Raw genomic sequence first — 13,771 nt, forward strand, 5'->3', positions numbered from 1 at the left:
ATGCTGGCGACCCTTTAATACAGTTCCTCATGTTGTGGTGACCACCCCCAACCATAAAATCATTTTCATTGCTACTTCATAACTGTTATTTTGCTACTGTTATGAATCAAGTGACCCCTGTGAAAGGGTCTTTCAACCTCCAAAGGGGTCCCAACCCACAAGGTTCAGACTGCTGAAGTAGGGTATCATTCATATTAAGAAACTAATCAATATAATCCACCATAGTAATAAACTAAAGAAGAAAAATCATGATCTTATCAAGAAACGCAAAAAATGCTTTAACAAGGTTCAATATACATTTTAAAATAAAAACGGTCATTAAAAGTCTCCAAATAGAGTCAAATTCTACCACATGGAAGAAGCACACCAGCCTGTAGGATCCAAGGACTGTAAGTAATATAATCCAAACCGAGGGACGAAATGGTATCAGAACTTAAGTGAATTGTGAACAGAAGGCTGTGGATGACAGCTGATGCCCAAACTTCATTTGCAGGGTCCACACAGATTAAATCTGCAGTGAAGACCCTCTGACCCTACAGAGTTGAAGGATGTGAACTGTCTTGTTATCGACTGAGAGCACTGTGGAGATGATTACAATAGTTAGGTTAAAAAAGTAGTGTCTCATTTGATCTCCCTTTTGGCCTATTTAAAAGTGTCAGTTAAAAACCAGTGAAGGGGAAATACATGTAGATTAAGTCTCTGATAAATCCCCTCTGAACACAGATCATAGATGTGAATAGCCTTGTTATCATGCAAAGTGCATTGGAGAGTGGACATAGTTAGGTTAAAATTTAACACCTTATCATTTGATCTCCCTTTTGAATCATTTTAAATATCTTCTAGTTTTTTTTGTTTGTTTTCCAAACCATTTTACTTAGAGCTCGTACAATTATCATACTCTCCCTTAGCGCAATCACATCAAGTAGTATTGTATAATTGCTACTACAATTGGTTTAAAAACATTTTCTCCCTTCTTGAGTTCCTTGGTATCAGCTCTTCTTTGCAGCCCCCTCCTCCACTGTACCCCTCAGGAACTCTTATTCTACTTGTTGTCTCTGTAAATTCATCAATCCTGGGGTTTATAGACTGAAAACCAGAAAAACACATAACAATTCAAGAGGGCTACCCACAATGACAAAATACATCACAGATAAGGCCCAAAATGAAAGAACAAAAACACGAAAAGTATTGAAATCCAGTATATTAGAGGGGGGATCAAGTGACAAGGTTGTAACTGTTGAGGTGAGATTTGTCATTTTGATCATCTACTGTAATAGTTCCAATACTCTCTGTTTAGTAATCAGTTTATTTCCATTCTTCAATTGTGGATAAAGGGAAATCACCAGAGGCTTATCTCCTGTGTAGATCTCACAAATGTATCTTGGGCTTCTACTCTTATCCATAGCCTTCTTTCTACACACCAGAATCTCACAATTAAGCTCTGATACTATTCCCTCCTTCGGCTTTGGATTATGTAATTTACAATCCTTGGGTCACAAATGTTGGTGTGCTTCTTCCATGTGGAATTATTTGACGTCTCACCCAGATGGCTGCTTGGAAACAAGCCTTTAAGACCCCCGATGCTATACTAGCTGACAGCCGGGCACCATCTGATTTCATCACCACACTTTGCTAGAGCACCCATATCTTCTGTGTTTCCTTCAAGAGGGTGCCTATTGAGCAGGACCATGTTGTAAGAACTAATTATTCTTAAACTGGTGCTAAGATTTAGTGCGACTCCAAAATCCATTCCTGGATTTAAGTTTTTTATCTGTCTTTGGCTTCCCTTAGAGACCTCCTTGCTAATTTATGGTGGAGAATTTATCAATCATCTCCCTAGAACATAAGGATCTTTCATGAATAGTGTTATTGATTAGCCCCCAGTATTAATTTTCTCTTCTTTTTTATTTCCCTAAGTACTAATTTTCAAGACACTGCTGAGGGAGGGACATTGGACCAATGTATGCTAACTACATATCACAATACTTGCATTATTCTACTATACAGAATAAATCCTTATGAGGCTGGATACTATTTATACAAACAATGAGAGTTGGTTTTCAAGCAAAATTTGCAATAATACTCATTGGCAATGTCCATGACAGGTCTGCTAGAATAATACATATCTTAATACAGCAAGTAGAACTCTGATGTACTAAAGCAATGTTTATAAGCCTACTGACAGTTCAATACTCTTGATATAGCTGTCTTCAGTTCTAGTTTTTAATAGTTACTGCTTTTTTCCATTTGAGGTTTTTCTCTATTTTATTTTGTTATGGTTGTTAGCTGTTTTGTTTATTTGTTTTTATATGTAATTTATTATGTGAAATATAAGATAGGTAGCTACATCTATAGAGACAATAACTGGATTAACGGATTCTTGGGGGTATGGCAAGGGAAGCTGGGGAGAAATGGGGAGGTAATATCAAGAAGTACCAGAAAGAAGAAAATGTTCTAAAATGTATTGTAGTGATGATTTTACAATGCTTCTTGATATGACTGAATTATTGAATTGCATGATATGTGGATTACGAGGGGGTACCCTCCAAAAAACAGAATTGCACTGGGTGGGGTGGGCCTTTTGTAGTATGCCTTTTTCCCAAAAAACCAGCATTGAGCAACTCAGTTAGTGTACCCAGTGGCATTGCCTGGGAAGGTTCTCTCTGGTCACAGTGAATTTTTTCATGGAAACAGTTTGCTCAAATCTTGTTTTTTGTGATGGCTGATTTAAGAAAACAGTGTGTGGTTGTAGAATTTTTTTTTTCTGCTCAGGAAAAATGCCACAGAAACTGTTGTGATGTTTAACACTGCTTACAAGGGCAGTGTATGGGAAAAACTCAAGTGTACGAGTGGTTTTCTCATTTCAAAAAAGGTAAAGTGTCGACTGATGACAAACCTCATTCTAGATGTCCGTCAACTTCCCAAAGGGACGAAGATGTCAATTTGCAGTGCAATTGGAGTTTGTTCCACCAGGTCAGACTGTTAATCAAACTTTCTATTTAGAGATTCCGAAAAGATAGTGTAACAGTGTGTAAAAAAAAAAAAAAGGCCTGATTTGGGGCAAACAGAGGACTGGTTTTGCCACCAAGACAATGTACCTGCTCACGCAACCATCTTAGTGACTATGTAGAAAAGGTGAAGAAAAAACAAGGGAGGTGCTGTCATCCATCCAAACAGATGAATTTCAAAAATGGTTCTAAGAATGGAATCATAAATTTGACAAATATATTGAGTTTAACGGAGAGTACCTTGAAGGTGATAAGGTTGTTTTGTAAAAAAAATTAAAATACATAGCTTTGGGAGGGAGGGGAATTCCAGTGTTTTGGGGTGTACCTCTTCACATATACCAATAAAACTTGTAAAAAACTACAAATAGCATCTTAATTAATGGTAAATATTAAATGTTCTTCCTCTAAATTAAGGACTACTGTAAGAATGTTCTCATCATTGAAATTCAATATAGTTAAGTTCTATTCAAATTAATAAAACAAGAAAAATAAATTAAAAGCATATATAGAATAGCAATAGAAAGAATAAAAATATCCCTCTCTGCATGTGATTTGATAGTCTACATAGAAAAATCTCATGAAGTCTACAAAAAAAAACCCAAATACTGAATTTTTTGAGGCAGAGGATATAAATTCAATACACAAAAATCTATTGGATGCCTATATAATAGTAATAAACAATAGAAATGAGAAATTAAAATATAGAATCATTTATAAATGCTCTCAAAATAAAATATTTCAGTGCGATTCTAATAAAACACATAGCCTTTGTATGAACACTCAAAATGCCAATGAGATAAATCAAAAATCACTTAATGTAACAACAAACCATGTTTGTGGATTAGAAAGCTCATCATAATAAATTATGATTCCCCTCAAATTGATATACAAGTTGAATGTAAATAAAATTAAAATATTAGCAAGACTTTTTGTAAATATAGACAAGGTTTTCTAAAAATAGTTTGAAAAGGAACTAAAATATCTGAAAATATTTGGAAAGAAAACAATAAACAAGGAGCATTATTCTATACAATTTCAAGAACAGTCATGGTAATCAAGAACAATCAAGATGCATGGATAACTAGTGGTCACTGGAATGGCAAAACTGGAACAAAGTCCTGTCAGTGGTCGGAAAATATGGTCTTGGGGATAGTGATGATGATGGAAAGAGAATTTTTGCAAGACCATTGACATTCGTTGTAAATACCCTTTTGCAACAATATAAATGGTAACATGGGCCTCACCAGATGAAATACACAAGAATAATATAAACTATGTCTCTGGAATGAGACCAAGGGAAAGCTGAATACTAACAGAACAAGCCAGAAGGAACCATCAATTGCTCATGTGCAAGTTCAAGTTAATGCTAAGAAAATTAAGTATGACCATAAGTATTTATCACCTGAATTTGAAGTTAGTCTCAAGTTAATAGACTTGATACATTTAACACTAATGGCAAAGAGACCAGATGAGGTGAGAGATGACATCAAGGACATCATACCTATTGAAAGCAGGGCAGGAACGAAAGAAAAGACCAAAAAAGGATGTCAGAAAGACTGTGAGACTTGCTCGTTAATGCAGCACACCTAAACCAAATGGAAGAAATGAGCTGAACAGGAAATTTCAAAGCACAGCTCAAGATGACACAGTATTATAATAAAGTGTACAAAAGCCTAGCATCAAAAAACTAAGAAACGAAGAACATGTTCAGAACATGCTCAACATTTCACAAATGAAAGAACTATAGAAAACGCAAGCCAAGAGAAGCAACATTGAAAGGAATACACAGTGACTGTACCAGAAAGAACTGATTGCCATTCAAACATTTCATGATCACGACTTATGGTACTGAAGAAAGAAGTCAGAGCTGCAGGGGAAAGGAAGTGGGGGTTAACAAGCCCAGGGACAAGGAAACAACAGTGATCTAAAATCGATGGCAAGGAGGGCATAGGATGCCTAGCAGGGCTTGATCAAGGGCAATATAACCGAGAGGAATCAGTGACACAGGCAGAAAATAAGGCACTACAAAATGATAAGATGCCAACACAGATAGTTCCAACAGATGAAACTCTGATAAAGTTCCCTTGTCTGTGCCAAGAAATGTAGAATACCTGGCAAACCAACGCGAAGCGAGTCAGCAAAAAGATGAAGGCCCTCAGTGAGGGCTGACAGGATGGCTCTAACAATGAGCCCAATACAGAAAAAAACACAAGCTAGATGAGAATAATAAATAAATCGAATCTCATTTGAATTACGTAACTATTTTTTGTGATTGCTTTGTTTAGCTCTATCTTGTTTTTGTTTTTGTGCTTCTTAATGTCTCTGCATGTCTCTCTAGATAAGATAGGCAGGATAAATAATCCAGTTGGGTGGGGGGGAGGGGACATGGGAGAGGGGGAGGTGGAGAAAAAGAAGTGGATGTTAACAAATCCAGGGACAAGGGAACAACACTTGATCTAAAATCAATGGCAAGGAGGGTGTAGGATGCCTGGTAGGGCTTGATCAGGACAATGTAACCAAGAGGAATGAATGAAACCCGAATGAAGGCTGAACATGATAATGGGGCAAGAGGAAAGTAAAAGGAACTAGGAGGGAAAGGGCATTTATAGAGGTCTAAATACAGGCATGTACATATGTAAATATATTTATATATAATCATAGGGAACTAGATCTATGTACATATATTTATGTTAAGTATCAAGGTAGCAGAGGGACATTGGGCTTCTACTCAAATACACCCTCAATCCAAAAATACTTTTTCTAATTACCTGGCATTCCATGATGCTCACCTTCCCGACACAATCACTGAAGACAAAATGGGTGCACAATCAAATGTGGTGAAGAAAGCTGAACAAAGTCCGCATGGAAGAAGCACACCAGCCTGGTGTCGGTGGCATCAGGTATCAGGCATCAAAGACCCAAAACAAAAAATCATATCAATGTGAATGAGCGGGGAGGTGTAGAGTGGAGACCCAAAGCCCATCTGTAGACAATTGGAGATCCCTTACAAAAGGGTCACAAGGAAGAGTTGAGCCAATCAGGATGCAGTATAACACCGATGAAACATACAACTTTCCTCTAGTTCTTTAATGCTTCCTCCCCACTACCTTACAAATCCAGCTAGACCAGAACATGTATACAGGTACAGGTAGGAGCTGGAAACACAAGGAATCCAGGACAGATAAGCCCCTCAGGACCAATAATGAAAGTAGCAATACCAGGAGGGGAAGGGGAAGGGGAAGGTGGAGGTAGAAAAGGAACCAATCACAATGATGTACATATAACCCCACCCCAGGGGAATGAACAAATGAAAAGTGGGTGAAGGGAGATATAGATCAGGGAAACAATGAAATAATAATTTATAAGTTATCAAGGGTTCATGAGGGAGGGAGGGTGGGGAGGAATGGAAAAACTGAGGAGCTGATACTAAGGGCTCAACTAGAAAGAAAATGTTTTGAAAATGATGATAGCTACAAATGTGCTTGACACGATGGATGAATGGATGGATGGATGGATGGATTGTGATAAAAGCTATATAAGTCCCCAATAAAATGATTTATTAAAAGAAGACGAATTAAATATGTTTACAAACCATATGTGAAGTGTTTTCACAAAGTTTGTGGGAAAATAAAATTAAGAGATGATGGAATTTTCTCTATGAACTTTTAAATCCTTCTCCCATGTGGCAATAGACTCATATCTAGAATATAAGATAATTCTCAAAAGCCAACAATAAAAAGTACACAGTACAAGTAGAAAATGGTCAAAAATATGAAAAGACATTTCATTGAAGAGAATATAGAAATAGCAAATAAGAACATGAAAAATGTTCAACACAATAATCATCAAGTAAATGCAAATTAAAACCATGATTAGCTGGAACTACACTTATTCTCAATTTATAGAAAACCTACTGTCATGGAATTCATTTCAACTTCTAGCAGTCCTACAGGACAGAGGCTTTAAATCTTTACAGGAGTGGACCTTTCTTCCACAGAGCAGGTAGTGGTTTGAACCACTCCTCTTGTGGTTAGCAGCTCCATGTACAGTCCACTACGCCACCAGAGTTGCTAACACACTTAACGCTAAAATATGACAATAGCAAATGCTGGTGGGAATGTGATGAAATTTAATCTCTCGGATAGCTCCTGGGAATACAAAATGAACCACCCACACTAGAAAATAGTTTGGAAGTTACTTTAAAAACTAAATATAAGCTTACTATTAAGAATAATGGAAATAAATAAAAATAATTTAAATATTTATCATCTAGTCAAATATCATACACAGCGCCCCCAAGTACGCAGAGTTGAACTGTACAGGGTTTCCAAGGCCATGAATCTTTACAGACCCACACTTCTACATTTTCTTCCCACAGAGCAGCTGGTGGGATCGAACCACAAACATTTCTGTTAACAGCAGAGTACTTAACCACCAACACTCCTAAGATTATTATACAACCAAGCAATTGCATTAATAAGCCCACTGCTATAGAGCAAATTCCATCCCATAATGACTCCACAGGGCTGTCCCTTAAAACTGTTTCCAGGGCTGTAATCTATCTGTAAGGCAGTCAACTACCACACCTTTCTCTCATGGAACAGCTGGTGGGGTTAAGCCCCTGACTTTTCAGTTCGCAGTCTAGCACCTAACCACTATTTTTCCCAGAGAAATGAAGATGTCTACACAAAACACCTATACAGCATTTTACCTCTGCCACAGCAATTTTACCTCTGTATATAATTTTTCATAGAAACTCCATTTGTGTTGCCTGATATGGGCATGGTGCCCCAACAGACTGGACTGGAAAACACTCCTAAAGGCCAACAAATGAAAGAAAGAAAAAAAGAAAGACAGAAGGAAGAAAAAGAAGAAGAGGAGGAGGAAGAGGAAGAAGAAAGGAGGAGGAGGAGGAGAAATAAGAGAAGGAAGAAGAAGAGGAGGAAGAAGGAGAAGGAGAAGAAAGAGGAGAAGAAAGAAGAAGAAGAAGCTCCATTTGTGAAAGGAAAAAAAAAACAAGGCCTCTTAGCCAAAGGCTCTGTAAACCCTTCTTCAAAAAAAAAACTTTAAAAAAATGTTTCAAGAACCTGAATTCTAAACCTCAACGAAAGGCAGAAACTTCTCCCAGTTACAGCCTGGTAATTCAGAGGGAAGAAGCCAGCAGAAAGAGACAAAAACTACAGATTCTAGGCTGTCTAACAATACATCTGTGGATCTGCCCCTTCCCTAGGGGCTCTGAATCTCAGCGGGGAGAGAAAGCTTAAGTTGATGCATCATTTCCATGCCAACACTAATAACACAAAGGACTAATGTTTCTCCCCCAACATACTTGGGGGTGGGGAGGCAAGTCCACCCTGGAGAGGGGAAAACATGACTGAACTTAGATTGGAAAATTCACAGGTTCCCCACACCTTAGGATCGAAAAAGCCACATCCCACTCACTGCAGCCCTGACAGATAAGAGTGATTCATATAAACTGGAGTGTGGAAGTTATGTAATCTGGTGCCAACTTGAGACTACTAAGAGTGAAAGGGTGGAGTTTAGCCTGTCAAACAGGTTGCTGCTTGATGACATCATTTGTAAGCACTACAGAGATAAATAGCTCGCTGGAAGCGAGACACAGAGACTCTGCTTGGTATCCCTGATAACAAGTCACATGGAGCTACGCTAGAGCCCTGGAGCTGGAGGAGCCACTTAGAGACCCCTGCCAACGCTGAGATGCTTCCACTGCTGCTGGATCCACAAGACCTTCCACCCACTGGCCTGTGATCTTCCTGCATTCAGCATCATTGCATGTGTTTCATGAATCTGAAGAGGAATTTATAGATTGGTAATGGACATATGGGCTAATATCAGACTTATGGACTTAATCGGGACTGTGATGTTTTCTCAATATTCAATCACGCTTGTATATAAAGCTCTTTCTTATACTCATAAGAGTGTCTCTGCATTTGTTTCTCTAATCCATCTGGACTAGCACATGGAGGCTTACTCTTAATGCCTGGCTGGAACGCTCTGAACTGGACCTGGTTCTGCAGTGGACTGTGGCAACACTTCCCTGGTATGCCAGGGGAACAAGCCAGATCTGAGGGGGTTGGGGGTGCAAAATTAGGTGAACCTGCATCAAGAGGAAATTAGCACAGGGAGAGTTTGTAGCCCATCTCTTAACTCACACGGAGAGGGGATTGTTTTAAAGCAGTGCTTCTCAACCTTCCTAATGCCACTACCCTTTCATACAGTTCCTCATGTTATGGTGACCCCCCCAACCATAAAATTACTTTTGTTGCTACTTCATAACTGTAATTTTCCTGTTATGAATCATAATATAAATATCTGATATGCAGGATGTATTTTCATTGTTACAAGGTAAACACAATTAAAGCATAGTGATTAATCACAAAAAATATGTAATTACATATTGTAAACTATTTATTTCTAATTACAAAAAAATTAAATTTGTCTTCAAGCATGGTGTAGTATGGGTAACAGTCATAACATACCAACAGTAAACTACATTGCTACATTTTGCAACGATATGCAATAAAAAGCCAACTTCAGTGCCAAGGTTGGGATAGCTTCTTTCTCACCAGATCAGCATATCAGACTGGCCTGGAGACGGATAGAGGAGTAGTGTCTTCGTTCCTAAGATCATTGGAAATATGTGTTTTCCAATGGTCTTAGGCGACCCCTGTGAAAGGTTGAGAATCGCTGAGTTACAGAGACCTTGGGCCCTCTCAGGTGCAGAGGCAGTCAACATAGGAGGGGCGGGAGAGCTGGCAAAGTCCTTAACTGCTGTCATCAACCACGACAGGGATGGACGAGTCCCACACAACCACACTCTTGCTACAGCAAGGTGTGCAAGGAATGCTATTCATTCTAGAGACAAAAGTAAAATCAATACCCCGTCTCTGCAGCAGCAGTCAATTCCTGTGCATGTGGAAAAAGGGCGGGGGGGGGGGGGGGGGAAATGGCACAACTGAGGGGAATACATGCAAGATGTGGATTCAGAGGAAGTCTTGGAAGAAAACAAAATTTTTTCTTCCTATGAGGGAACTTAGGAGAATGATCTTCAACTGCTTTAAATGAATGGAGGAAATTTTTGACAGAAATACAAGGGGCAAAAAAGAGGGAGAGAGAACTGCAAGAGCATTCTGACCAAAAAAATGGGGGGAAACTAGAAATAAGTCAATCCCCAAACAGAAATTCAGAAGTCAAACACTAAGACAAAACTGAATAACATTTTGTAAGAAGAAAAACATTGGCAATACAAATGTGTGATCTCAAAGACAAATCTCTGGAGACCAAAATACGAGACGAGCCAACAGTAAAGAAGACCAAGGGAGCTGATGAAAAGAAACACCTGACGTTTGATAACCACCCTAGGACAGAAACAAGAAAAACTAATCACAGAGAATATCGCTGAATAAATACTGAAACAGAACTTCCATTACATTATGACAGAACAGAAAATAACTGTCCAGGAATCTGAAAACTCCACAAAGAATTGACCCCAAAGGGAAAGCATTACAACACTTCATAGTCAAGCGTTCTAACAGCAAAGAAAAAGGAAGAATCCTACGAGTCACCTGGGGGGGGAAGAATAATCACCAGTTAAGGCATACCATTAAGTTCATAATACACTAACACTAGGAGACTTTAATACATCACTTTCAAGCAAAGAAAGGTGAACCAGAAAAAAAATAACAAAGATACAGAAGAAACAACACAATTAATCAACTTGACCTCTTATATATTTACAGAAAATTTTACCCAACATCTCAATATCCATTTTTCCAGTACACATAGAATTGATCATAATCAAAATGCAAGTATCAATAAATTTTAAAACATCAAGATACCACAAACCATCTTTTCAGGTCACGATACTATAAAGTTAGAAATCAAAATACAATGATCAACCCAAAAAATTCATTACAGGGAAATTGCACTTAGTCAATTTAATGATTTGGTTTACTCAACACAAGCAAACAGGTGGCATGTGAGGTCACCTAGAAGAGCCAAATAACTGCAAGCATCTTCTCATTTGCCAAAAGTACTGCTATCTGCTCAGGCAACAGAGACATCCTGAGACCGGCCTAAACCTTAAGGAACCTTTTTGGCTTGCTCATGGATCAACCGTTGTTTCCATGGTTATCCTGAAACCTGAGTTAATGTAAAATAGCTAGATGTGACTCCCACAGAGTGTGATTCCAAAGTAAAAAGTATATATTCTTCTTGATATAAAGCTCTTTCTTATAAAAAATAAAACCTGGCATTTCAACCTAAAAAAAAGTAAAAAGTGTACATTCTTTAGGACACAATAAAGAATGCCTGAGTTGTTGGTCTCTCCACTGGTGCTGCCTTCTAATAAGCCTTCCTGTCCCTCGATCTTGGACTTAGTGAAATGGCTCTGCTGTTCTCGAGCCTGAACCTGTATAGTGGAAACAAGAACATGACTCTAGAGGCAGGAATGGGAAACCTTTTTTCTGCCAAGGGCCAGTTGGATATTTATAAATCATTCAAAGGCCACGCAAAATCATCAAAAAAATTAGCCTGTTCATTAACTTATCCAAAATGTGATGGCTAATGGTGGTGTAGTGGTTATGAGTTGGGCTGTGATCTGAATGGCCAGCAGTAAGAATCCACCAGCTGCTCAAGAGAAAGTATGGACTTTCTACTCCTGTAAATCTCAGAAACCCACAGGAGATCACTATGAGTTAGCATCAACTCAATGGCAGTCAGTAAGTTTGATTTTTTTTTAATGTGATTGCTAGAACTGCTTCTTCGTCGGTGAGGTATTGTGATATTAGCTGGTATTGATGAGCTTTCGGGCCTTACATGGCCATTGGCCTGATGTTCCCCACCCCTGCCCTAGGTTCTGCCTGTGTAGGTTCTGGTAGAAGGTCCTTGTTTCTTTAGTTTGTTTTCTGGTTCCTTTGGAGATCTGCATGTATTTTAGCATCAATCTTCTACCTCTGCTCCTTTGTTTGCTTGCTTAATCTCCTTTATATTTCAAAAGTGATTAACTCAAAACATGCCTTACACTGATCTTGTCTCATTAACATAACACAAAGGCATAGAGGTTAATATTTTTAAAAAAAGATTTCCAACACATTTTGGGGGAGGAGAGGAACAAAATTCCGTACATAATACTTAGTTACTTGACACAACTAGGTCATGGTGTTAACATCTGTTCATTCTGGGGAGTGGGTACATGAGTTTACATTGTCTTGTGTGGCTTTTTCCAAAATTTTAAGTAACTCTATTTAGGGGGGAAAAAAGATTAACAGGGTTTAATTTATATTTTCAGTTGAGACTTCCTCTTTGAGCACTGAAACTTTTATCCAATTGTCTATTGGATCACTTTACCCAAAATCTATAAACACTGAAAGACTAAAAAGTGTTTACTTCCTCCACGCTCCTCCTTGCTCCCTTACTTTCTCCCAGATCCTCCTACGCTCTCCTTCTGCTGATGGGATCACCATGCACTCCACTTGAAGTAGTTAAAAACCCCAATATGCTCCAACAACTCTTAAAAGGGGTGGGGGCAGGGGTACTTTCTTTAAACCATCCACTCAATTTTGCACAGAAACGCAAACAAACCCAAGAACACATAAACGAGGGCTGCCCGCATAGCAAAAGGCAGGACCCAGAGTCTCCATAAACCAGCAGGATATGTTCCTGAAGCCCCTCAAATATTGTTTGGAAATTCCTTATTACATTAACAAAATTAAATTCCTTCAGATGACAATTCAAAATCCCTTATCAGCTGTCTCTTCTCCCCATTTCCAACCACATCTCTGTTTAGAACTGAAATCACCAAAAGATAGCCAACCAAGATTTCCTCATACTTTTTTGCACACGCCAAGTGTCTCACCACGATGCTTTCAGCTAACGCTTGTACTCCTCAGGTCCCAGAGTCTGTTCCAGGACTTCCCATACACACACCCAGTTTCATCTTTTCTCTCCATAAGGCCCACTTTCACACACAGGTACACAACTGAACAGCAGCTTATGAGTGGGCCCCTGTAAGCAGAAAAAAATGGTTGAGCCCACAGAACTAACACAAGGATTTAAGTATGCCAATTTTCAAAGATAACCCTGGCCCTCTAGCTGCCCCCACATCTTACAAGCTTTCCTCCCAGGCCTTCTCTGTCTTTTGCAACAAATTTAGCCAACGATACAGCTGTCCTTTCACTCCTACCTTTTTGACATTTTTCTTATGTTTCTAACTTCTGCCACTGCTGAGTTCTGATAGCGCCAATTTGAAAGTTCTCGTGACTACTGACAGTGAATGAAATCCTACCCATAACTGACTTCAATTTCCTTTATTAATGATGAGAGGTAAAGTGGGGTAGCCAATTGAACGCTGCTGACAGGTTTAGATGGTAGTGCATTCAAGCAAAAGGCGCAAGGTCAGCCTTTCGGAAATACGGCACCTAACCACGCACTATCAACAAATGTTACTCTGACTCCTAGCAAGCCTACAGGGCAGAGTGGATCTGCTTCTCACATAAGGAAGGTCTCTGAGGCTTACATCACTGTGGAAGCAGACTGCCTCATCTTCCTTCCGTGGAGCAGCTGGTTGGTTGACCCTGCATTTAGCAATCCACTGCTTACCCCACTATGATACTAAGGTTCTTCACTCATGATCATAAAATCCACTAAAGATACACTCCTACAATATTCCAACTATCAATTTTAAATACAGATATAAGCAGATAATATCTAGGATAGCTCATTCCTGGTATGAAAGTTCCCAC

General features: G+C 38.9%; 1 protein-coding gene across 3 annotated transcripts in view; it reads right to left on the bottom strand.

The window, feature by feature from the left end:
- Positions 1–13,771, bottom strand: part of ACTR3B (actin related protein 3B) — a 106,101-nt gene that overhangs the window by 75,378 nt on the left and 16,952 nt on the right. Inside the window, exon 2 of one of the 3 annotated variants that reach the window (XM_075550190.1) lies at positions 5,798–5,889. The exons of 1 other annotated variant lie outside the window; for it this stretch is intronic. Coding sequence is in view for 1 of the 2 variants with exons in the window: in XM_075550189.1 (XP_075406304.1) it covers positions 5,777–5,783 (7 nt within the window). In the remaining variant the exon portion in view is untranslated. Of the gene's footprint in view, positions 1–5,776; positions 5,890–13,771 lie in introns of all 3 variants that reach the window. One more of the 3 variants, XM_075550189.1, reaches the window with a different exon arrangement.

Source organism: Tenrec ecaudatus, chromosome 5 (genome assembly GCF_050624435.1).
Source record: "Tenrec ecaudatus isolate mTenEca1 chromosome 5, mTenEca1.hap1, whole genome shotgun sequence".
Taxonomy (NCBI): Eukaryota; Metazoa; Chordata; class Mammalia; order Afrosoricida; family Tenrecidae; genus Tenrec; species Tenrec ecaudatus.